Below are 25595 nucleotides of genomic sequence, written 5' to 3'. Positions count from 1 at the left end.
CACCTGCATCTGCAGCAAGATGTTCTTGCAGGTCTTTGGAGATGATCTTTGGGTTGTCTGTAACATTCTCACAATCCCCCGCATATGCCGCTCCTGGATTTTTCTTGGCCTGTCAGACCTGGGTTTTACAGCAACTGTGCCTGTGGCCTTCCATTTCCTCATTACATTCCTTACAGTTGAAACTGACAGTTTAAACCTCTGAGATGCTTTTTGTAGCCTTCCCCTAAACCCTGATACTGAACAATCTTTGTTTTCAGATCTTTTGAGAGTTGCTTTGAGGATCCCATGCTGTCACTCTTCAGAGGAGAGTCAAACAGAAGCACAACTTGCAATTGGTCACCTTAAATACCTTTTCTCATGATTGGACACACCTGCCTATGAAGTCCAAGGTTTAACCAGCTAATCCAACCAATTTGGTGTTGCCAGTAATCAGTATTGAGCAGTTACACGCATTCAAATTAGCAAAATTACAAGGGTACCCACATTTGTGCACAGCCAGTTTCTCACATTTGATTTAATTCCATACAACTGAATACTGCTTCTCTAAAAATCTTTGTCCAGAAAACACCCCAGTACTCGGATGTTTCTGGGAAATTAAAGACATACCCCTGGTATCTTTTCTGATGAAAGTGGAGTCAATTATTATGCAGGCTGAGAGGGGTTCCCAAACTTTTTCTTATGACTGTATTTGTTGTGTTGCTATATTTTTTGGACAAAGCTTTTTCTCAAGTTTCTTAAATGTGGTATAGGAGCACATGCCTGTAAGAAAATTAAAATGGTCCTTGTGCCAGAAGCACTAGGCTAGAACTAGGCCCCTGTACTGGAATAACATGATTGGGAGAAAGTAGCCCATCTGCTAGATGTAAGTGTCTTTAGAAAAGTAGACTGACCAATGAGCCAGGACTATGGTGATGGAAGAAACCTACAGGTCCATGAGCTAGAAGCACCTTATAAGAAGATATGAGACAGGCACATGAGCTGGAATCACATGACTGGATAAAATGAGACAGGTCCACTAAGAGACACAATAAACATATAATGATATGTTGATCAAATTTCCTTTTAAGTGGTGTAATTATCTGTAGTTGCTCAGGATAGACATTTTGAATGGACTCCTGTACTAAACTGGTGTATTAGTTGGCACACCTACCTACGGAATATGTAGCTCATAAGCACAATGTCATAATAATGACCCAGCAAATCTTCATTATTAGTGGAATTATATCAGATGTGCAGGAAAAGAGGAGGTACTATTTGTATGTAATGGGCAGAATCGAGAGGATTGTGGTGAATATAGTGTAATGCACACTATGGTGTACAGGCTGATCTAATTGGCTGCTGCATAATGTGCTCTGTAGAACAACTCCCAGCAGGCTGCTGCCAGTCCTTGGTTCCTAGTAGGCTAATAGGAGTTGTAGTTTAATTTTTTACTTTTAGTCTAATGCACTTGCCTGTATTTCCTTAATTGGAACTGGATATTTAGGCTCCCCTATTTTTTTATTAAATCCCATTATTGCACTATATCAGTCCCCCAGTGACAGTTGCAGGGATATATATTGTGCACGTGCTTCTTCCCAGGACTCAGTACTTGCACCCTTATTATAACATGTATGTTCAGCAGTGGTTCTATTGCTAAGCTGATCACTCACACTGCAATCAGGTTGGCCAATTTGGTCTCAAGCTGCTCCACATGTTCATCTCCCATGTGATCCATTAGCAACAATTAAAATCAAAATTATTCAGTTACCCTTTGAACCCCCATGTAGGGGCAAATGTGAAGCACAAACGGCCCAATCATGTTGGCCAGATCACATTCAATCTCCTTGTTTGATCCAGACAATCATATCCTCCATCCCGGTCCGTACCATAATTAGTTATTTTGGGGAATAAGTGTTGCTGGCGATCAGATGAGCTAAACATTTAAAGTAATAGTCTGGGCATGGGCAACACCGCTCTCATGAAACCCCAAGATTCCCTTTCAACCTAATTGGAGGTATAGACCAATCACTGCACAGTTTATTTATAAGGAGAGTAGCAATGCAAATGTGTAATGTATTTATAAATGAGGAATAAATGGTAAATTAAAGTCAACTTTGTTGTGTTGTTTGTTCTTGTATAACTCAAATTGGTGGAATGATCACATGACCAGACAACTGTTTGGCCGATCAAACCTTTACTGGGATAGACCACGTGGTATTTGGATGTCCACGAGGTCAGACCATAGAGAATACTGGCGTAAGCGGGAGTAGTTCTCCAGGACTATGGAACGTAGCAATGTGATTGGTTAGATAGGTCGAGGGCTTGTTACCCCATAAACCAATAAGGTGTGCCGGCACATAGAATGTGATTCACTTACACTAATTCCTATACATACAGCCGGGAAAAGAAGTATTGAAACATCATTTTTCTAATGGCATATTGACATGAAATTGACACCAAGGAAAGAATATTTCTCATTATTTTTTTAAATATAAATCCGCTTGGGTTATTTCCCCTTATTTATCAATGCACTTTCCCGAAAAAATTCCAGTGTGGAAAAAAAAAAATCATACGACCATTCGAATTGTACAAATTTTTCAGTTTTTTTCGCCCAAAACCCACAAAATCTTTTGAATATTGCCCAAAAAAAACAGGATGTCTTCGGGACTTCTCCCATAGACTTATATACAACTTCGGCAGGTCTGAGAATCCAGATTTTTGAATTCAGACTTTTTCCTCGGGGTATAATAAATACTGCAATAAATTTGAAGACTTTAATAAATAACCCCCCTGATATCGTTAACAACCCAAGTAATTGACACCTGCAGAGAACTTAAATAAGTCCATTAAGTTCTGTATAATAAAGTGGAATGACACAGGGAATAAGTATTGAACACATGAAGAAAAGGAGGTGCAAAAAGGATGGAAAGCCAAGAAACCTGCTGAAATGTTTCACAAGGAAACTTTGAAGAAACTCTGGGCGACTTCGGTAAACGAATCGCTCTGATTGTCATCCCGCAGGTGATTTACATTCTAGCCGACGGGAAGGCAGGGAAAGGTAGTTTGGGAAGATTAGTCGCCCCGAAGAAGAAGAGATTAGTCGCCTGAATCTGACCGTGTGTCTCTGACATTACGCAGTTTAATCAGACCCAGGGGGTGACCATTTCAGCACAAAACGTAAACAATAAAAATAACTCCTGCCCACTGGGCGCTGCCTTCACACATTTGCAGAATTCCCTTGTTTTTCACTTTTAATATAGAGAGGGGTATTCTGAGACAATTTGCAACTGGTTTTAATCACGGCCCCGCCCCTCTACATCTCCGCACAGCCCCCTCAACATCACGGCCCCACCCCTCTACATCACGGCCCCACCCCTCTACATCTCAGCACCACCCCCTCAACATCACAGCCCCACCCCTCTACATCTCAGCACCGCCCCCTCAACATAACGGCCCCACCCCACTACATCTCAACACCGCCCCCTCAACATCACGGCCCTACCCCTCTACATCTCAGCACCGCCCCCTCAACATCACAGCCCCACCCCTCTACATCTCAGCACCGCCCCCCTCAACATCACGGCCCCACCCCTCTACATCTTAGCACCGCCCCTCAACATCATGGCCCCACCCCCTGTCCTGCATACCTCCGTCCCTCCTTTGACAGGTCATCCCGCAGTCCCTCATTTGTACTGGAAAGTCCCTATTTTCTCTGCACTGAACAGCCAGAAAAAGAAACAAAGTTTCTCACTCACAGCAGAGAGCCCAGAACAACTAACAGGTGCAAATAAGATACTTACAAAAACACAGTTTAGATAAGGAGAAATATTTTCAAACTTTCATAACCTGCCAAATTTTGTAAAACAAACATGGTAATTAGGGGGTGTGGCCACATAAAGGGGTGTGGTCAAAAAACATTTTTGTCCCTCTTTTTACTTCCAAAATGTTGGGAGGTATGGTCCTGGTCTCCACCGAGGGGGGGAGGAAGATGTCACTCCTAACCGTGTTTTATGAATCTGGCCAATAATAGCTGACCTTGACTTCCTGGATTATCATTGGCTAAGGAATGGCCTGTTATTATGGCATCACATCTGGGAAGAAATGGGTAAGAAATGGGATTGTAGAAGCATTGGGTGGATTTTCACTAAGACTAGGGAGGGCTAAGCCCAAAGCTGACTAATAGTAAAGAATCAAGAGAAGGGGAAAAAATGAAAGAAAAAGCTTTACTTCCTGTTTTTCCCCCTCAAGATGTAGGTCCCGGTACAGCCGCAAGAGGATTGGCTAGTCTGGTGGAAGAAATGTGAAGCTTCCTGTAGCTCAGCCAATCACCTAGTGGCAGGACAGGAACTTGCAGTTTGAGGGGAAAAAGCTGAAGTTTAGTCAGTGTCTCTGCTGTAGTAAATGAACTGTTCCTGGGTTATATGTGTCAGAGCAGCACCCAGGTACCTTTTTATCTTTATTCCTTTACTTTAATTCCCTTCTGCCCCTTTCCCCACCAGCCTGGAAACAGTAAAACAAACAGTAGAGTCTGTATATCAAGTTAGGGGAACATGAAGTCAGAGCACAGAAATATGGAGGGCGCTGGGGGGAACCAAAATGCAAAGTTCCCAGTAAAGAACACAAAGGGACCTGTGAAGTGATAGAAGAGAAGATGGTTTGGGTAAATGAAAAGAAACAAGAGGAAAGGGGGTAAAACATAGAATGTACAGGTGATGGTGGAAAACAGTATAAAAAGGGGAATTGCACTTTCTTCTATGACATGCTCTGTGTTTACATAAGCAAAGAGGTAAAATCAAAACATGCTGGCAAGGAGAGGGTTAAGTAGCCTTCTCAAACACAGAAATCAACCTCTGCCTAGAAGGTTAAAGGAGAACTAAACCCTAAAAATCTAAATGTTTAAAAATGGCATATTTTCTATAGTGAACTTATTACACGAGGCTAAAGTTTGAGCTTGTCAATAGCAGCAATGATCCAGGACTTCAAACTTGTCACAGGGGGTCACCATCTTGGAAAGTGTCTGTGACACTCACATGCTCAGTGGGCTCTGATTGGCTGTTGAGAAGCTAAGCTTAGGGCTCGTCACTAATTATCCAGCAGAAAATGAGCTTCCCTGGCTGTAATATAAGCTGATGCTACAGGTTTGCTGATTATTCAATTCTGATGCTAATTGCACTGGTTTCTGTGCTGCCATGTAGTAATTATGTGTATTAATTACTAATCAGCCTTATATTGTGACATTTCTATTCTATGTGTACTGTATATTGTGAGTGGCTCCCTAAGCTCAGTAAGTGACAGCAGCACAGAGCATGTGCAGTGAATCAGCAGAAAAGAAGATGGGGAGCTACTGGGGCATCTTTGGAGACACAGATCTTTACTGCTAAAGGGCTGTGGTTGCCTTGGGCTGGTACAGAAGCACAAAACATCATGTACAACATTTCTACCTACTTCTTTAGTTAGGCTTTAGTTCTCCTTTAAAGGGAATGTAAGTCGTTTAGAATTACGTTTTCTTGCATTAGGGGTTTATATCCCCTTTAATGATTCTGCGCTGTTCCTGCTCGATCCTGTAGATGGCAGTTAGAGTTTTAGGATCTATCCCACATCACAAGACTGGAAGGGAAGGCAAATGAGAAGGGGGTGGAGGATATACAGGGAACAGCAGCAGCAGCAGCAGCAAAAGCAGCGAAAGATGGTTGTGATGTAAAAACCGAGCCCAATGGTGAAATCCGTGCAGCAGCAGCAGAATCGGGTGCTGGGGCAGGGGCTGTGATATGCGCCGGGGAGGGGAGGCATGCCCCCGTTTTGCTTGTGTTCTGCAGGGAGAATTTAACAGCAGAGGCAAAGGGGGGGCTCGGAGACTGCTGGATAAAGCTGACAGCTGCCTGCTTCTGCCTCCTTTGTGTGAATCTCCTGAGGATAGAAATGATCCATCCGGCACCCCTCCTCTGTGTTTCCTAGTGCCATGGAGAAGGGTGCATCCCCTGCTGCTCTGACCAGCAATTGCCAGCGCATTTCGCAGCATCACTGAATCGCAGGGGGCTGATGGACGTAACCATGGATTTTGCACGGAAAACATCACACTGATCCATCCTCCGATCCCCGGCCGGACTCTGCCATTGGGTTATTATTGTTAATTATGATGGTACCCTCCCTAAGAATATCTTTTATATCTCGCCGAGCTCTCGTTTCATTGGCTCTTATTTATCTGTCGGCGCAGGATCCGGGGCTTTTGGAGGAATGAAGAATCTTGTGGTTTGACTGAAAACAAAGAGAATAAACTGCCCCCCCCCACCTTTAACCTGTGGAGTCGTTATCAGCTGGTAAATTTGCATGTGCCATACCATCAGTCTGAGGAGCAGCCGGGACTCTGGGGGGCAATGCACATCCATCACAGTTCTGATGGTTAGGAATCCCCCCTCACCTTCTGTTTAGGAATGGCACCTTACCCCCCTCCTGACGCCTTGGACCCAATGATCAGGGGCGCGTGTAAGAAATGAATATAGATTTGGGTGCCACTTGCTTCTATCAATTTGGAAGCGGCTCTGGATTCCGGCCTATAAAGCCGGTGTGACGCTTAAAGGCCAAATAAAAAAATAAGGCCTTGCTTAAAATGACAGACCTTTTTTTTATTTTAAACTCATCGTTACCCCTTTTTGAGAACTTTATTTACTGCCTTTTTCTTTAAATTAAAGCAGGCAATACCCAGGAGCTGTATGGAGAAGATGCCCCGGAACCGAGCCTTTTCCGAGCCGGAGTACTCTGCGGAATATTCAGCGGACTATTCGGTCAGTTTGCCGTCAGATCCGGATCATGGGGTCGGCAGGACGCACGAGGTCACCGTACGGAGCTCCGGCTGTTGCCTCTGTTTGCCACGCTTTATGCGCCTCACCTTTGCACCGGAGTCTCTGGAGAACCTCTATCAGACATACTTCAGGCGGCAGCGGCATGAGACTCTGCTGGTCCTGGTGGTCTTTGCCGCCCTCTTCGACTGCTACGTCATCGTCATGTGTGCTGTGGTCTACAGCAGCGACAAACTGGCTTCTACTTTGGTGGCAACGGTGGGGCTTTTGGCTCATCTCTTGCTCTTCTTCCTATGCAAGTTTGGCTTGTTACCGGACCGCATTTCCCGTAAGTTTGTCCCCTACATCCTGTGGATCTTGATAGCTGCCCAGATCTTCTCGTACTTGGGCCTCAACTTTGCACATTTCCACGAGGCAAGTGACACTGTGGGCTGGCAGGCCTTCTTCGTCTTCTCGTTCTTCATCACTCTGCCTCTTCGTCTCACCCCCATTGTCCTCATCACTGCGGTGTCGTGTGGCATTCATACCCTGGTGTTGGGCGTCACCATCGCTCAGCAGCAGCAGGATTCCATCAATGGAAATGCCTTGCTACGGCAGGTAAGTACCACTGTCAAATAAACTGGGCCTAGGTTCCATTGAGAGGAGTCCTAACCTCTTAGGGCTAGGGTTGCCATATTTTCTGGAAAAAATACTGGCCTTCCCATATTGTTATGGTTTTTCCCTATAAATAATATTGGCATCAAGCAGACCAGGCCGGTAAAATACCGGGCAAGTGGCAACCCTACTTAGGGCCCACCAGAGAACCTGACATTTAAGACCCACTCTGATGGAAATTAGATATGGTGCCAATTGTTATAATTTTATACAGACGACTCCTATTGCCCCGCCACATCCATACAAATTTAGACTTATATTTAATGTATTGTATATATTACATTAAATGTAAGGCCTTGTTACAGCAGGTAAGTACCACTGTCAAATAAACTGGGCCTAGGATCCATTGAGAGAGAGTTCTTAGGCCGCAGTGTCGGACTCCACCTTTTAGGGCCCACCAGAGAACCTGACATTCAAGGCCCACTCTGATGGAATGTAAATGTAGATGTGGTGCCAATTGTTATAATTTTATACAGGCCTATGCTGAGAAAAAGAAAGGGCTGCTAGTAATTGTCATGGGATTGAACCCACCGGGACATCATCTGCTCCTCTGGTTGCCCAATCCGATGCAGAATCATGTGATTGTAGGTCCTGGGCCCAGGTATTGGGCTCGAGACTCCTCTTGTGCCCACCCCCCTCTGTCCATGCAAATTCAGACATACTGTATGGGGAGGCACATTTATTAAAGGTTGAATTTCGAATTCATGTGAGTTTTTTTTATCTCTAATAGATTCGATTTTATTTGAAATTCGATTGGGGGGTTATTTCATTAAAAAAAATCAAATATCTTAAACTCGCAAGAATTCGAATTAAAAATACGAATCGAGTTTGGATTATTCACAATTCGAATTTGAGAGTTTTGAAAATAAAATGAAATCGAAAATTCAAATTCGAATGAGATTTTTCGACCCTTAATAAATCTGCCCCTATTAATGTATTGCATATTGGCCTCATGGGAAATATTGATTATGGGAGGCGCAGGCAATTCATTGCAACATTGGAATTTGTCTCTCATGGCTACGCCACTTGGTGCTCCATATACAACAGCAGAGTTGTTATCTTTAGGGGGTTTATAGAGAATGCCTTGGCTGTGGATATCAATATGGCAGCTTCCTTTGCATTTGTGTATATACATATAGATATATATTACCTAAATAAATCAATATGGCAGCTCTTGTATAATATAAGGAGGTGAAATAGGTAAAGAGTACGGCAGCCACCGGCTGTATGTATATATATTATAGGAGATAAATAGAGATTACTAGTAATAATTTGCACAAGGTAGGCCGAGAGAGTCGGGCAGACGGGTGCAGAACTCTGGACTGTAAAAATATTGTTTTTTATCAGAGACTGACTGCAATGGTAACTGACACACCCGCTGTCTGATGCAAGTCCGCAACCAATCACGTGCCATCTTCTTAGACATTTACTACTGCTTTGCAGAAATCAGTCCTTGCCCCAGTGGAGCTTACAATCTAAGGCCCCTATCCCATTCACACACACTGGGGGGCGTTCTATTAGGAGCCTAAAGCAGCACACGGGGCCCATAAGGGAAGCATTAGACATAGGGAGGGGATCTGCAAGTACAACGGAGCTGTAAACTGATGGAATACACATGGGATTTTATCTGTTATCCTCATGGGCAGGCCACTCTGCTCTTGTGATGATGTCATGCACTTCAATGATGTCAGCGTTCCGCCTCAGAGGTCGACAACTAATTACAAAGATGTGAAATGTCAAGCCAGTTGTAGCTCCACAATTCCCAGCATCCCCTGCCAGCCTTTGGGCATCCCTGATGGATATACTGAAATGGTCCATCAATATTTCATTACTATGGGGCCCCTGTGGTGACTGAGGGCCCAGGATCCATCCCTGTGAATAGGAATATTTCCTGGCAAAGTTCCTTCAGGCAGACATGAGTCAAACCCCTGCATACATGAAATATTTATCATATTGTGACTGTATTTTCCTACTACTATGACACCTGTTTGAGATACATTGACAAATATACACAGGTTTTAGTTTTCTTATGGTTTTGTGGGATGGAGGACTCTAATAAGATAAGGAAAGTGAGCAGTTACTTGTACTTTGACTCGTAAAAGAAGACGGCCTCCACTTGTACCTCTCATTGGCTCACTGGTGTACTTTGTGAAACTGATGAAAAGCTCTGTAAGCAGGTCACTATATTGATCATGTTGATATAAAGGCTATTGTACTGGCCCTTTAAATATTTATACCGGTTAATTTAATCTCCCACTGGCTCAAACTCACATCCGAATAGCAACTCTCCCTTTATATGGTCACAGAACAACCCCTCAGTAACTTCTAATATCCTTATCATTTACAGTAGGGGGTACATTATCCCTTATAATACATGAGTGACAGAGTTCCCTGTATAACTCAGCCTGCAGCCTTGTGTCTTTATATGGTCACAGAACAACCCCTTAGTGACTTCTAATATCCTTATCATTTACAGTAGGGGGTACATTATCCCTTATAATACATGAGTGATACTCAGAGTTCCCTGTATAACTCAGCCTGCAGCCTTGTGCCTTTATATGGTCACAGAGCAACCCCTCAGTAACTTCTAAAATCCTTATCATTTACAGTAGGGGGTACATTATCCCTTATAATACATGAGTGATACTCAGAGTTCCCTGTATAACTCAGCCTGCAGCCTCGTGTCTTTATATGGTCACAGAACAACCCCTCAGTGACTTCTAATATCCTTATCATTTACAGTAGGGGGTACATTATCCCTTATAATACATGAGTGATACTCAGAGTTCCCTGTATAACTCAGCCTGCGGCCTTGTGCCTTTATATGGTCACTGAACCCCGCAGTGACTTCTAATATCCTTATCATTTTTAGTAGGGGTAGATTAGATTTAAATTATTTGTTAGTCGGGAGTCCATATGGCTGATTTCTGTAGATCTCTAGCTAAGCCAGATGGACATGCCCCAGTTTGAAAGGCCATCACAATGCATAAGTTATATCAAAAAGATATATATCCCAAGGCTTCTTTATAGTAAAAACGAGTCATTTATTAGTAATCAAATTAAAAAGTTTTCGGTACATACTGACCCCACATGGCCCACCTTACGCATTTCGTACCCTCTGGTGTCTCTGTCAGTAAAACATTGAGTACAGAATTTAAATCTAAGTAGTCCCACCCCTTTTTCTTTTAAAACCAATTGAAAGTCACAGGCAATTAGCCCTGCTTCTTTTATATTTTTTAACCCATAGTGCCTATGCAGGGTATTTGTACCACTTCCTTTAAGTTATGCATAATAGTCTTGAGTTATACATTGATATATCAAATTCTCAGTTAACATCATAATCTCTAAAATGAATTCCTGCACCACATCATAAATTAATAGTATATACATATCCAACTCTTAAAAAATACAGGTAATGTGTTTATAGAACTTTGCACATACTTCATTGTCATCAAACTGTTGTAAGTGACATGAGTCATCATCGTTTCATTCTGTTTATAGTGCTATAAGGTGAGTGTAGTTCTTTAATATAGGGCAGAGCTCTGTTTTTATACATTTAGGTGTAACATGTCACATCAAATTCATGATTAAGCCCTAATGGCAAATGCGGTGTCAGATGAAAAATCCAGTATACATCTCTCCTTTCTAAAAGTTTTTGGTGGTCCCCTCCTCTCACTCCTGATCTTACCCTCTCTATCCCCTGAATGGAGAACTGGGTTGTATCCCCTCCACTACACATTGCAAAGTGCCTAGTAATATTACTTTTTTCTACTGTTTGTGGGTTCCTGATCTGACTCATATGTTCTCTCGCTCTTTCTTTCAATGTCCTACCCGTACATCCAACGTATTGTTTGCAGCACTTCAATCATGTCATCAGATAGATCACGAATGTAGTGTTACAATTGATGTATCCTTTAATATAATATTTCTTAGACACTTTCATATGTTCATAGGTACGACTACCACATTTGTAATTACCCATGGACATAAGTGGCCCTAAATCTCGTTTCCTAGGTTCCGTTTTAAAGAGACTATGTGATAGCATGTCCTTTAGAGTGGGAACCCGTTTAGGGACAATACTGATCCCCGGGCTCAACACCATAAAGAAGTGCTCATCGCCATAGAGGATAGGCAAAAATTTCTTTACAATTCTAGATATTTCAAAGAATTGTTTACTGTATGCAGTTGTTAGTACCACCTTTTCTGACCAAACCTGACTGTTCTCCTTGGTTCCAGTTCCTTTGAGTAGATCCTCCCTATCACTCCCCTTTGCTCTCTGAAGGGTTTCTATATAGTCCTCTGCTTGTATCCTCTTTCCAGAAACCTCCTCTGCATATCTCCTGCCTGCCACCCAAATTGTCTCTCTGTCTAGCAGTTCCTTCGGAGTCTCAGGAACTGTCCAACAGGTATGCCCTCTATCAGTCTCTTAGGGTGACAAGACGAGGCATGCAGAAGGGTGTTGCCGCTATAGGGTTTACGGAATCTACTTGTAGCTATTAAGTTGCCCTCTATCTGTAGTATTGCATCGAGATTAGATTTAGTCAAGTAGTTCACTTATCCAAGTTCTAGTTGGTCAGACTTTCTTGTTCCGGAATCAACCAAGAATCCAGCCAATAGTAAGCACAGACAAGAAACTCAGCATAAATTTCAACAAAAAGGTACTGACAAAAATATGAATAAAATAATATTACCTAGGACCCTTCTCTTTGTCTTATGTACTTTCCCTTTTTTTCAGTGCCACCATGTGATAATTAGTTAATATCTTTGTCATGCTGCAGTAATTATGTTGATGCTGCATGTGTTGCTTTATCACAATAACACCATTTAAATGACTTTGTATGATAGTACAATATGAGCAATTAGAGCAAAAACACCCCCCGAGACCACTTAGTTAACCTCCCGGATGAGCCAGTGCTGCTCCATACTCAGTATTACTGTAGAGCAGGTGCTTTCTTTACATATTTGTTGCAGCTCTCAGTGTCATCACATACTGTATCCTGCTGGGAATGAGAGCTGTGTGGATATATACAACAAATAGTCTCTGGGAAGGGAGTGTGACTGTGGGATAGCAGGTATAGTAGGGAGAGATGGTGTCTATAGTAACAGTGGATAATAGTCTCTGGGAAGGGAGTGTGACTGTGGGATAGCAGGTATAGTAGGGAGAGATGGTGTCTATAGTAACAGTGGGATAATAGTCTCTGGGAAGGGAGTGTGACTGTGGGATAGCAGGTATAGTAGGGAGAGATGGTGTCTATAGTAACAGTGGATAATAGTCTCTGGGAAGGGAGTGTGACTGTGGGATAGCAGGTATAGTAGGGAGAGATGGTGTCTATAGTAACAGTGGATAATAGTCTCTGGGAAGGGAGTGTGACTGTGGGATAGCAGGTATAGTAGGGAGAGATGGTGTCTATAGTAACAGTGGATAATAGTCTCTGGGAAGGGAGTGTGACTGTGGGATAGCAGGTATAGTAGGGAGAGATGGTGCCTATAGTAACAGTGGATAATAGTCTCTGGGAAGGGAGTGTGACTGTGGGATAGCAGGTATAGTAGGGAGAGATGGTGCCTATAGTAACAGTGGGATAATAGTCTCTGGGAAGGGAGTGTGACTGTGGGATAGCAGGTGTAGTAGGGAGAGATGGTGCCTATAGTAACAGTGGATAATAGTCTCTGGGAAGGGAGTGTGACTGTGGGATAGCAGGTATAGTAGGGAGAGATGGTGTCTATAGTAACAGTGGATAATAGTCTCTGGGAAGGGAGTGTGACTGTGGGATAGCAGGTATAGTAGGGAGAGATGGTGCCTATAGTAACAGTGGATAATAGTCTCTGGGAAGGGAGTGTGACTGTGAGATAGCAGGTATAGTAGGGAGAGATGGTGCCTATAGTAACAGTGGGATAATAGTCTCTGGGAAAGGAGTGTGACTGTGGGATAGCAGGTATAGTAGGGAGAGATGGTGCCTATAGTAACAGTGGATAATAGTCTCTGGGAAGGGAGTGTGACTGTGGGATAGCAGGTATAGTAGGGAGAGACGGTGCCTATAGTAACAGTGGATAATAGTCTCTGGGAAGGGAGTGTGACTGTGAGATAGCAGGTATAGTAGGGAGAGATGGTGTCTATAGTAACAGTGGGATAATAGTCTTTGGGAAGGGAGTGTGACTGTGGGATAGCAGGTATAGTAGGGAGAGATGGTGTCTATAGTAACAGTGGATAATAGTCTCTGGGAAGGGAGTGTGACTGTGGGATAGCAGGTATAGTAGGGAGAGATGGTGTCTATAGTAACAGTGGATAATAGTCTCTGGGAAGGGAGTGTGACTGTGGGATAGCAGGTATAGTAGGGAGAGATGGTGCCTATAGTAACAGTGGATAATAGTCTCTGGGAAGGGAGTGTGACTGTGGGATAGCAGGTATAGTAGGGAGAGACGGTGCCTATAGTAACAGTGGATAATAGTCTCTGGGAAGGGAGTGTGACTGTGAGATAGCAGGTATAGTAGGGAGAGATGGTGTCTATAGTAACAGTGGGATAATAGTCTTTGGGAAGGGAGTGTGACTGTGGGATAGCAGGTATAGTAGGGAGAGATGGTGTCTATAGTAACAGTGGATAATAGTCTCTGGGAAGGGAGTGTGACTGTGGGATAGCAGGTATAGTAGGGAGAGATGGTGTCTATAGTAACAGTGGATAATAGTCTCTGGGAAGGGAGTGTGACTGTGGGATAGCAGGTATAGTAGGGAGAGATGGTGCCTATAGTAACAGTGGATAATAGTCTCTGGGAAGGGAGTGTGACTGTGGGATAGCAGGTATAGTAGGGAGAGATGGTGCCTATAGTAACAGTGGATAATAGTCTCTGGAAAGGGAGTGTGACTGTGGGATAGCAGCTATAGTAGGGAGAGATGGTGTCTATAGTAACAGTGGATAATAGTCTCTGGGAAGGGAGTGTGACTGTGGGATAGCAGGTATAGTAGGGAGAGATGGTGCCTATAGTAACAGTATACAGAAAGGGAATGCTCTGGGCACACAATATTCTATATGCTCATACTGTACTGTGTTTCTGACCCTTTCTATAAACTGGCGGTTGCTACTATATAAGGGAGGTTACAGTAGTAGTGGAAGTAGGGACCAGGTGCCTTGGGACAGTGCTGTGAGGATTCAGTTCTTGGGATTAGAGCAGGACCGGGTTCCTATCAGACTGACTCACACACAGATCATTCTCCTCCTACACAGAATTCTTGGAAATCCGATATGAGAAATGTTCTGTGCAACAAAATGGCTCCAGTTCAGTGATTTACAGATCTGCATGGAATGGCCGAAATATGGCACTTAGTCCAATTAGCCGCCATGAATCACATTGCTCGTGGGCCGGCAGTTATTTATTGGGCATTTATTATGTTCCAAGCAGCAACTCTGAGAAAAAAAAAATCCCTAAATCCAGATGACAAATGAGCTGAGGTTTCCCAGTGACAGGGGCACATACCGTTAATGCAATAACTGCACCTGAGCTGACAGTTTGATGCCATGATGCAATAGCCAGCTAATCAATGAGGTGTTCATACACCTGAGAAATCCAATTAGAATTTCCCCTGTACAAAGAGCAACAGCAAAATTCATTAAATTTCAACCAGCAATTTCCTCAGACCCCTCTTCTGCCTCAGTCCAGTTTTCAAATGGGGGTCACTGACCCCAGCAGACAAAAACGAATGTTCTTTGAGGCTACAATTTTATTGTTATTGTTACTTTTTATTCCTCATCTCTCTCTATTCAGGCCTCTCCTATTCATATTCCAGTCTCTTATTCAAATCAATACATGGTTGCTAGGGGAGTTTGGACACTAGCAACAGGATTGCTGAAACTGCAAACTGGAGAGCCGCTGAATAAAAAGCTAAATAACTCAAAAACCACAAATAATAACAAATGAAAACCAATTGCAAATTGTCTCAGAATATCCATCTCTACATCCTACTAACAGTTAACTCAAAGATGAACAACCCCTTTAATATAACCAGTGAGAAACAAATTTAATTCTCATGTTTATATTTCATATTATTTTTTCCTGAGTGATAAGATGTGAAAGAGTTGCAACTGTGTATTTTCCATAGGATACAAACTTTTAAGATTTTAAAAATTTACCAGTACAGGTATAGGATCCGTTATCCAGAAACCCATTATCCAGAAAACTCTGGCAGAAAAAAGTCTCCCATAGACTCCATTTTATCCACTAAATCCAAATTGTTAAAAATTATTTCCTTTTTCTGTGTAATAATAAAACAGCCGCTTGTACTTGATCCCAACTAAGATATAATTAATCCTTATTGGAAGCAAAACCAGCCTATTGGCTTTATTTAATTCTTATATGATTTTCTAGTAGATTTAAGGTATGAAGATCCAGATTACGGAAAGATCCCTTATCTGGAAAACCCCAGGTCCCGAGCATTCTGTATAACAGGTCCCATAGCTGAACTTGATCCCAACTAAGATATAATTAATCCTTATTGGAGGCAAAATCAGCCTATTGGGTTTATTTAATGTTTATATGATTTTCTAGTAGACTTAAGGTATGAAGATCCAAATTACAGAAAGATCCTTTATCCAGAAAACCCCAGGTCCAGAGCGTTCTGTATAACAGGTCCCGTACCTGAAAAGAAAAACACTGAATATTGAAAAATCCCTCCAGAAATATCATAGAATTCAGTACGTTTTTGATATCTTTTCACATAATACTAGAATGGAGCGATAAAAACAGGAACATTTTGTCAATTTTTTGCACTGATTAAAGGTAAAAAAGGGTAAAAGGAAAACAAAAGTTTATTTGCAACCTTTGCTAAATCTGCAGGAATATTTTTAAAACTCACACCCAAACCTCATCCGGATCTGCAAACTGCATTTTTACCCATTTGGACCCACTTCTAAGTTTGCCACAATTCCCAGCCGCTAACTCCAGGGCAGCAATGTTGCGCTGTTGGGTCAGGGACATGGCGGGGTGATGATGTGATATTCGGTGATTGGCCAATCTTCGAGCCAATCTCAGGGGAATCCTGACGGTTTTCCAAATCTTTCCATGTTTTGCTAATTTGGCAGTTTTGATCTGGACAGTCCTTCCAAGAACTGGATTGGTCGGGTCAAAACCAAACAGATGGCAACCCTACCCACAACTGCCTTATCTGCGACTCACAACCCGCTGACCACCATTAAACAGGAAATGAGGTTGCTGCAAACCAGGAAGTGACATTATCAGAATTGGGCAGGGGCAGAGAAACCCTCCAGCTCTACCTCATCCCCCACACGCAGCCAAAATCAGGGTGTCTCGTTGTGAGCATGCAGGAAAAAAAATGCAAGTGACCCATAATTTTACCCATAGGACCACCTACTAGGGTTGCCACCTTTTGGCGCGGTTGAATCCCTGGAAGGGGATGGGGCTGTAAATGCAATGGGGCGATGCTTGGATGCTGCAGAGGCGGGTTGTGATGTCAGGGGCGGGGCTATGACCCAGATAGCCAAAGCCGTACAGGTGGAAGTGGAACCCTTTGACTGTCTGGGTCAAAACTGCCTGTCCAGTATTCCAAATTTGGAAAACCAGGCAGGATTCCCCAAGACAGACGCATGTCATAGCCCCACCATATCATTGTCCCTCCCCCTCTATGTCACACCCCCACCTCCTGCATGGAAAGGTAACCCTACCTGCTCCCCCAACGTTTCATATAAAGTGAAAATAATTTAGGGGGATAGGATGAGACAAGGGAAGAGGAATGTTGGTTTAATAAGTGAATTCGATATACAGCTGGCAGTTGGTCACAGGCTGGGAAATTGTTTATGAAAATGGCCACAATGTTTGCCCCTCAGAGGTGACATTTAGAGAGGCCTGTGCATATCCTGCAGCGCTGTACAGAGATTATACATCATTTCCATCAGTCTCTGTCTCAATGGAGTTTACAGTCTAAAGCCCCTATCACAGTCACACACACTTGGGGCAGTTCTATGAGGGGCCAAATGGCCCGTCTGTAGGTACTTGGGGAGGAAACTGGAACAAGCAATGCACATAGAATATTTGAATATCCTTTGCTGATGATGAAATCTCCTTGCTCCAGTCTCAGTGGATCTCTGGGTCCCAGCGCAGGCCTCAGAGGAAGTATTTATTTCTATATATATTTTTATGGATGGGGAAGTGGTTTGTAAATTTCTTAGGCAGGAGGCTGAATGTCTGAGCGGAGAGGATGCAGGAAGTGAGAAATGCAAAATAAATGACTTCCCCCCAATGGATAGGAATGAGTGCGTGACCCTGAGGGACTCTAAGGACATATGAGTGATCTTGTGGCCTGACTCCACCAGTCTCCACCAATCACGTCTCTGGTGAGGAGACACCACTCAGTGCCACTCACACGTTTCTTTAAAGGGGAACTGAACCCAAATTAGCATTCTGTCATTCTAAGCAACCGACCAATAGGCATGCATCACACACTCTCACTGGTTTTAAAGGAATGTGTAATGTGGAGGATTTATGTCCTCTTTAAATCAAGTGATGCCACTATGGACCACTGTTCCCATCATCCCTCAAGGGCCAATGCCTTCTTTGATTTACCCGTGTCCCACAGGAGTACTGCCCAGGCTCTGCTCTATGAAGTGATAGTAAGAGGCATCTGTGAGCCTTATCATTGTATCTCTGTTTGTTTTCTGCTTAATGTTCCCTCTCCTGCAACAGTGTCAATACTCCCAGCTTTGTTTGCTGCTCCTGCCTGACTCAACCCTCCTCTCATTAAATCTTGTGCATCTGACTTATCCCTCTGCTACTATAGGTGCCGCTGTGCTATTATCCCTCTGCTACTATAGGTGCTGCTGTGCTATTATCCTTCTGCTACTATAGGTGCTGCTGTGCTATTATCCCTCTGCTACTATAGGTGCTGCTGTGCTATTATCCCTCTGCTACTATAGGTGTTGCTGTGCTATTATCCTTCTGCTACTATAGGTGCTGCTGTGCTATTATCCCTCTGCTACTATAGGTGCTGCTGTGCTATTATCCCTCTGCTACTATAGGTGCTGCTGTGCTATTATCCCTCTGCTACTATAGGTGCTGCTGTGCTATTATCCCTCTTCTACTATAGGTGCTGCTGTGCTATTATCCCTCTGCTACTATAGGTGCTGCTGTGCTATTATCCTTCTGCTACTATAGGTGCTGCTGTGCTATTATCCCTCTGCTACTATAGGTGCTGCTGTGCTATTATCCCTCTGCTACTATAGGTGCTGCTGTGCTATTATCCTTCTGCTACTATAGGTGCTGCTGTGCTATTATCCCTCTGCTACTATAGGTGCTGCTGTGCTATTATCCCTCTGCTACTATAGGTGCTGCTGTGCTATTATCCCTCTGCTACTATAGGTGCTGCTGTGCTATTATCCCTCTGCTACTATAGGTGCTGCTGTGCTATTATCCCTCTTCTACTATAGGTGCTGCTGTGCTATTATCACAGTACAAATGGACACTGGAGCACTGGTTTCTGCCCTTTTTAATTTTTACTATTATTTATTTTGAGATTTCTCACCAGGGAGCAAGTCCCGAGGGCCCTTCACATCATTTTTAGAACATCAGTTGTCATGGAAACATAGTGCAGCCATTAAATATAGCTTCTGTTCCTCACTTAATGCTCTGGTTATATAAATATGTCACAACTCTGTCTGTGAATGTGTGTGAGACCAGCTGTGTGTGACAATTGGTATTTAGGGAAAGAGGGGCCCTGTGTCTCCAGCTGCTGGCGGGTTGCTGGGAGTCGTAGTCCTGAAAGATGCTATTGACCCTCTTTAAATGTCCTCAGTAAAATAGTGGTGGATAAAAAAAAACAACAAACTCAAGATCATCAGTTCCAAATAGGGTCTGGTTTGCGGCAGTAAGGGCAGGGAGAGGGTCTGGGCCGGCAGGCCCACGAGAGCCACGGCCCACCGGGTTTTTTTCCAGGCACCCCGTTGGGCCAGTCTGACCCTGGTTCCAAATAGCAGGTTATTCTACTCACCCGCTTATCCCATAGGTGCTATAGTTCCAGGGGTACCCAGGGCACAAATAAGCAATCACCCCAAATCTCCCCCCTAACTGACCTTCATACTGGACCCCTTAGCTCATAACAAGGTTACAGATATATAGAAACATTGGGGTAACAGTCACCCTGCTATAGTTCCAGGGGTACCCAGGGTACAAATAATCACTCACCCCAAATCTCCCCCTAACTGACCTTCAGACTGGGCCCCCTTAGCTCATAACAAGGTTACAGATATATAGAAACATTGGGGTGTCACCCTGCTATAGTTCCAGGGCACAAATAAACACTCACCCCAAATCTCCCCCTAACTGACCTTCAGACTGGGCCCCCTTAGCTCATAGCAAGGTTACAGATATATAGAAACATTGGGGTGTCACCCTGCTATAGTTCCAGGGCACAAATAAACACTCACCCCAAATCTCCCCCTAACTGACCTTCAGACTGGGCCCCCTTAGCTCATAACAAGGTTACAGATATATAGAAACATTGGGGTAATAGTCACCCTGCTATAGTTCCAGGGGTACCCAGGGTACAAATAAGCACTCACCCCAAATCTCCCCCTAACTGACCTTCAGACTGGGCCCCCTTAGCTCATAACAAGGTTACAGATATATAGAAACATTGTGGGTGTCACCCTGCTATAGTTCCAGGGGTACCCAGGGTACAAATAAACACTCACCCCAAATCTCCCCCTAACTGACCTTCAGACTGGGCCCCCTTAGCTCATAACAAGGTTACAGATATATAGAAACATTGGGGTGTCACCCTGCTATAGTTTCAGGGGTACCCAGCGCACAAATAGCAACAAGACAACAGTTGAAATCCCAAACTAGAATGGAAAACACAGTCATTATGATTATTTAGTCATTATTAGTTCCCCGGTGCAATTAAGTTCCTTTATAATAACTAGTTTATTGATTGAGTTACATATTTGAAAGCAGAACTTTCCTGGTTTTGGTTCGTCAGTTGCTGAATGAGGGCCGGGCTGCTGTTTTGTATTTTATTTATGGAAGGAAGTGGCTGCAGCTGCACCAATACCAGATTTATCTCCCAAAGGCAAGAGCAGCAGTTACTTTGTCATTTCCTTATTTTATAGACACATTTAAAGACACACAGGTACCCGCAGGCACATGTACAGTCACCTATATGTCACACCTAGGCTTTGGCTAAATTTTTCAGGAGTCAGAACCAGCAGTTCACAGGACATAGATAAACAGCTATTATATTGACTACTTGTGATGAATGAGCATTGGAAAGTTGTTTGAGAGTCACGGCTTCATTTTATTTCTTTGGGGGCTGCACTGCGAATCTGCGACACCTCCCTAAGGCCCTTGTTCCCCCCCGACACAAGGGATGAATATAAATAGCACAGTATTCTGGGAAATGTAACATTTTGCATTCAGCAGACGGCCCTCGCTTTTTCCTGTACTTACAGTTATCTGATGGAAAGTTTGCATGCAATTCATTAAATACGTGGAATCATTTAGGGATCATTAATAAAAGGCCTCTCTGCGTCCTGGATGTCTTGCCCCGTGTGCAGAAGGAATGTAAATATTTAAGGAATAACAAGCTTGTATTTTTCTGGGCCAGATGTGCCCTGATTCACTCAGGTTTTTATCCCTGGCCATTACCCTACAAGGAAGTTTATATGTATGTTGTATATGTATGTATCACAGCTGAAAACGTGAGAACTCTGGGAGTTGTAGTTTAAACATCAGATCACAGCTAAAAGTAAAATCAGAGTGGCCCAAGAAGGACCACATCTACGATCCAATTCCCCACACAGAACACATAAAGTCACTAAGAAAGTTGTTTGACAATATTTTTTGTATTGTAACATATACAGTCTACAGTTAGTCTGTGGGAGAGATGGAGCTGGCAGTTAAAAGTGATTGTATGTGTGTCTGTGGGAGAGAAGTAGCTGGCAGTTAGAAGTGATAGTTGGTTTGTGTCTGTCGGAGAGAAGTAGCTGGCAGTTAGAAGTGATAGTTGGTTTGTGTCTGTGGGAGAAAAGTAGCTGGCAGTTAAAAGTGATTGTATGTGTGTCTGTGGGAGAGAAGAAGCTGGCAGTTAGAAGTGATAGTTGGTATGTGTCTGTCGGAGAGAAGTAGCTGGCAGTTAGAAGTGATAGTTGGTATGTGTCTGTCGGAGAGAAGTAGCTGGCAGTTAGAAGTGATAGTTAGTATGTGTCTGTTGGAGAGAAGTAGCTGGCAGTTAGAAGTGATAGTTGGTGTGTCTGTGGGAGAGAAGGAGCTGGTAGCTAGAAGTGTCTGTGGGAGAGAAGTAGCTGGCAGTTAGAAGTGATAGTTGGTGTGTGTCTGTGGGAGAGAAGGAGCTGGCAGTTAAAAGTGATAGTATGTGTGTCTGTGGGAGAGAAGAAGCTGGCAGTTAGAAGTGATAGTTGGTATGTGTCTGTCGGAGAGAAGTAGCTGGCAGTTAGAAGTGATAGTTGGTATGTGTCTGTCGGAGAGAAGTAGCTGGCAGTTAGAAGTGATAGTTGGTATGTGTTTGTCGGAGAGAAGTAGCTGGCAGTTAGCTGTCTGTGGGAGAGAAGGATCTGGTAGTTAGAAGTGATAGTTGGTTTGTGTCTGTGGGAGAGAAGTAGCTGGTAGTTAGAAGTGATAGTTGGTATGTGTCTGTGGGAGAGAAGGAGCTGGCAGTTAGAAGTGATAGTTGGTGTGTGTCTGTGGGAGAGAAGTAGCTGGCAGTTAGAAGTGATAGTTGGTATGTGTCTGTGGGAGAGAAGGAGCTGGGAGTTAGAAGTGATAGTTGGTTTGTGTCTGTGGTAGAGAAGTAGCTGGCAGTTAGAAGTGATAGTTGGTATGTGTCTGTGGGAGAGAAGGAGCTGGCAGTTAGAAATGATAGTTGGTGTGTGTTTGTGGGAGAGAAGGAGCTGGGAGTTAGAAGTGATAGTGGGTTTGTGTCTGTGGGAGAGAAGTAGCTGGCAGTTAGAAGTGATAGTTGGTATGTGTCTGTGGGAGAGAAGGAGCTGGCAGTTAGAAGTGATAGTTGGTATGTGTCTGTGGGAGAGAAGGAGCTGGCAGTTAGAAGTGATAGTTGGTGTGTGTCTGTGGGAGAGAAGGAGCTGGCAGTTAGAAGTGATAGTTGGTATGTGTCTGTGGGAGAGAAGGAGCTGGCAATTAGAAGTGATAGTTGGTGTGTCTGTGGGAGAGAAGTAGCTGGCAGTTAGAAGTGATAATTGGTATGTCTGTGGGAGAGAAGGAGCTGGCAGTTAGAAATGATAGTTGGTGTGTGTTTGTGGGAGAGAAGGAGCTGGGAGTTAGAAGTGACAGTTGGTTTGTGTCTGTGGGAGAGAAGTAGCTGGCAGTTAGAAGTGATAGTTGGTATGTGTCTGTGGGAGAGAAGGAGCTGGCAGTTAGAAGTGATAGTTGGTATGTGTCTGTGGGAGAGAAGGAGCTGGCAGTTAGAAGTGATAGTTGGTGTGTGTCTGTAGGATAGAAGGAGCTGGCAATTAGAAGTGACGGTTTGTGTGTAGAAGAGAAGGAGCTGGCAGTTAGAAGTGATAGTTGGTATGTGTCTGTGGAAAAGAAGGAGCTGCCAGTTAGAAGTGATAGTTGGTGTGTATGTGGGAGAGAGGAAGCTGGCAGTTAGAAGTGACAGTTGGTTTGTGTGTGGGAGAGAATGAGCTGGCAGTTAGAAGTGGTACAAGTCAAGCTATGGGTATTCCAGTGCAATTCCTAAGCCAGTATTCTTCTAGTCTATGACCTCCCGCTGGTTAGTAGTATATGCAATTTCTTATGGAAGCGAGGAAAGCATACCAGATGCAGATTGCTGCTGCAAGGTGCTTTATTTCAGACTGGCAGTCTGAAATAAAGCACCTCACAGCAGCAATCTGCATCTGGTATACTCTCCTCACTCCATAAGAAAGTTAGAAGTAATAGTTGGTGTGTGTGTGTGTGGAAGAGAAGGAGCTGGCAGTTAGAAGTGACAGTTGGTATGTGTGTGGGAGAGAAGGAGCTGGCAGTTAGAAGTGATAGTTGGTGTGTGTCTGTGGTAGAGAAGGCACTGGCAGTTAGAATTGATAGTTGATATTTGTCTGTGGGATAGAAGGAACTGGCAGTTAGAAGTGATTGTGTGTGTGGGAGAGAAGTAGCTGGCAGTTAGAAGTGACAGTTGGTATGTGTCTGTGGTAGAGAAGGAGCTGGCAGTTAGAAGTGACAGTTGGTATGTGTCTGTGGGAGAGAAGGAGCTGGCAGTTAGAAGTGATAGTTGGTGTGTGTCTGTGGTAGAGAAGTAGCTGGCAGTTAGAAGTGACCATTGGTATGTGTCTGTGGTAGAGAAGGAGCTGGCAGTTAGAAGTGATAGTTGGTATATGTCTGTGGTTGAGAAGGAGCTGGCATTTAGAAGTGATAGTTGGTTTGTGTCTGTGGTTGAGAAGGAGTTGGCAGTTAGACGTGACAGTTGGTATGTGTCTGAGGGAGAGAAGGAGCTGGCAGTTAGAAGTGATAGTTGGTGTGTGTGTGGTAGAGAAGGAGCTGGCAGTTAGAAGTGGCAGTTGGTATGTGTCTGTGGTAGAAAAGGAGCTGGCAGTTAGAAGTGATAGTTGGTGTGTGTGTGGGAGAGAAGGAGCTGGCAGGTAGAAGTGACAGTTGGTATGTGTGTGGTAGAGAAGGAGCTGGCAGTTAGAAGTGATAGTTGGTATGTGTGTGTGGGAGAGAAGGAGCTGGCAGTTAGAAGTGGCAGTTGATATGTGTTTGTGGAAGAAAAGGAGCTGGCAGTTAGAAGTGATAGTTGGTATGTGTGTGGGAGGGAAGGAGCTGGCAGTTAGAAGTGATAGTTGGTGTGTCTGTGGTAGAGAAGATATATTATGTACTGTATATCTACCCTGATGGATATAAGCAAAGGATTTCCCAGTTTGGGGATTGTCACTTACCTTAGCAACCAGGCAGGGGTTAAAATATGAGACTTGTTAAAAAAATCAAAAAGAGACCAGAGAGGCCCTGGATTATGAATATTTCTAATTTAGCCTTGATATCTAGTGTACGTACATTCTGCAGTCAGGGCCGAGAGGGGATGTGCCCTGTTCCATTCCCAGAGCACTCATCATTTGTTTTAAGGTCAACTTGTCCTTTGATTTATTTTTACACACACGGGTCCCTGAGTATATGGCAGTGCTGATCAGCTGATCTATTTCCCTATCTGTATATTCAATAAGGATAATCCCCTAATCCTCATATACAAAGTGATACTGAGTAACTATGCCTGGAATCCTGCCTCATTCTCTTCCCTTCTAAGGGCAAGTCAGACTGTGCTTTATAGTTGGATGAAACCAGAGTTTACTCTTATTTTATATACAGACCCTACAAATAACATATAATATATATATATATTAAATTCATACAAGCATATGAATTCTTCTTGCATAGAAGAATTAATTTCCTGACACTCGTTTCTACTTCCTTTGTGGCAAATTACAGCAGTCCTCTCTTGCTTTATGGCAGGGAGTCTAGATACAGCAATTTCCTGACACTCATTTCTACTTCCTTTGTGGCTATTTACAGCAGTCCTATCTTGCTTTATGGCAGGAAGTCTAGATACAGCAATTTCCTGACACTCATTTCTACTTCCTTTCTGGCAAATTACAGCAGTCCTATCTTGCTTTATGGCAGGAAATCTAGATACAGCAATTTCCTGACACTTGTTTCTACTTCCTTTCTGGCAAATTACAGCAGTCCTCTCTTGCTTTATGGCAGGAAGTCTAGATACAGCAATTTCCTGACACTTGTTTCTACTTCCTTTCTGGCAAATTACAGCAGTCCTCTCTTGCTTTATGGCAAGCAGTCTACCTACAGCAATTTCCCAGCAACAAATGTACCATTGATATACAGTATCTCTTCATAGATCTGTAGAGAGTCAGGAATGACATGTTGGTTAAAGGGGAACTATCACACTAAAATAATAATTTTTCTAAAGATAATGAATTAAAACTTCTGAAATAATCAAGTTAATATTACATTTCGGCATCTGTCTGTCATCTGACAGTTAGGTTCAATGCAGCCTTTGGGTGGGGACTGTGTGTAAGCACCCAGGGAGTTAAAGGGATCCTTATCAGGGAGGCTTATCCCTTTAATGTTGGATTTCTCAGTAATGTGATTACCCAGGATTGGGGGATTTTTCGGCTACAATATAACCTA

The 25595-nt window shown here is 43.4% G+C and overlaps 1 protein-coding gene across 1 annotated transcript in view; it reads left to right on the top strand.

Moving 5' to 3' along the window:
- The first annotated feature begins 5616 nt into the window (after positions 1–5616).
- The window catches only part of LOC108718304 (adenylate cyclase type 3-like), a 58979-nt gene continuing 39000 nt past the window's right edge, over positions 5617–25595 (top strand). Inside the window, exon 1 of the mRNA XM_041565119.1 lies at positions 5617–7373. Within this exon, the coding sequence (XP_041421053.1) occupies positions 6690–7373 (684 nt within the window). The 5' untranslated portion in view covers positions 5617–6689. The remainder of the gene's footprint in view (positions 7374–25595) is intronic.

This window comes from Xenopus laevis, chromosome 5S, assembly GCF_017654675.1.
Source record: "Xenopus laevis strain J_2021 chromosome 5S, Xenopus_laevis_v10.1, whole genome shotgun sequence".
NCBI lineage: Eukaryota > Metazoa > Chordata > Amphibia > Anura > Pipidae > Xenopus > Xenopus laevis.
This window is presented reverse-complemented; position numbering and strand designations above follow the sequence as displayed.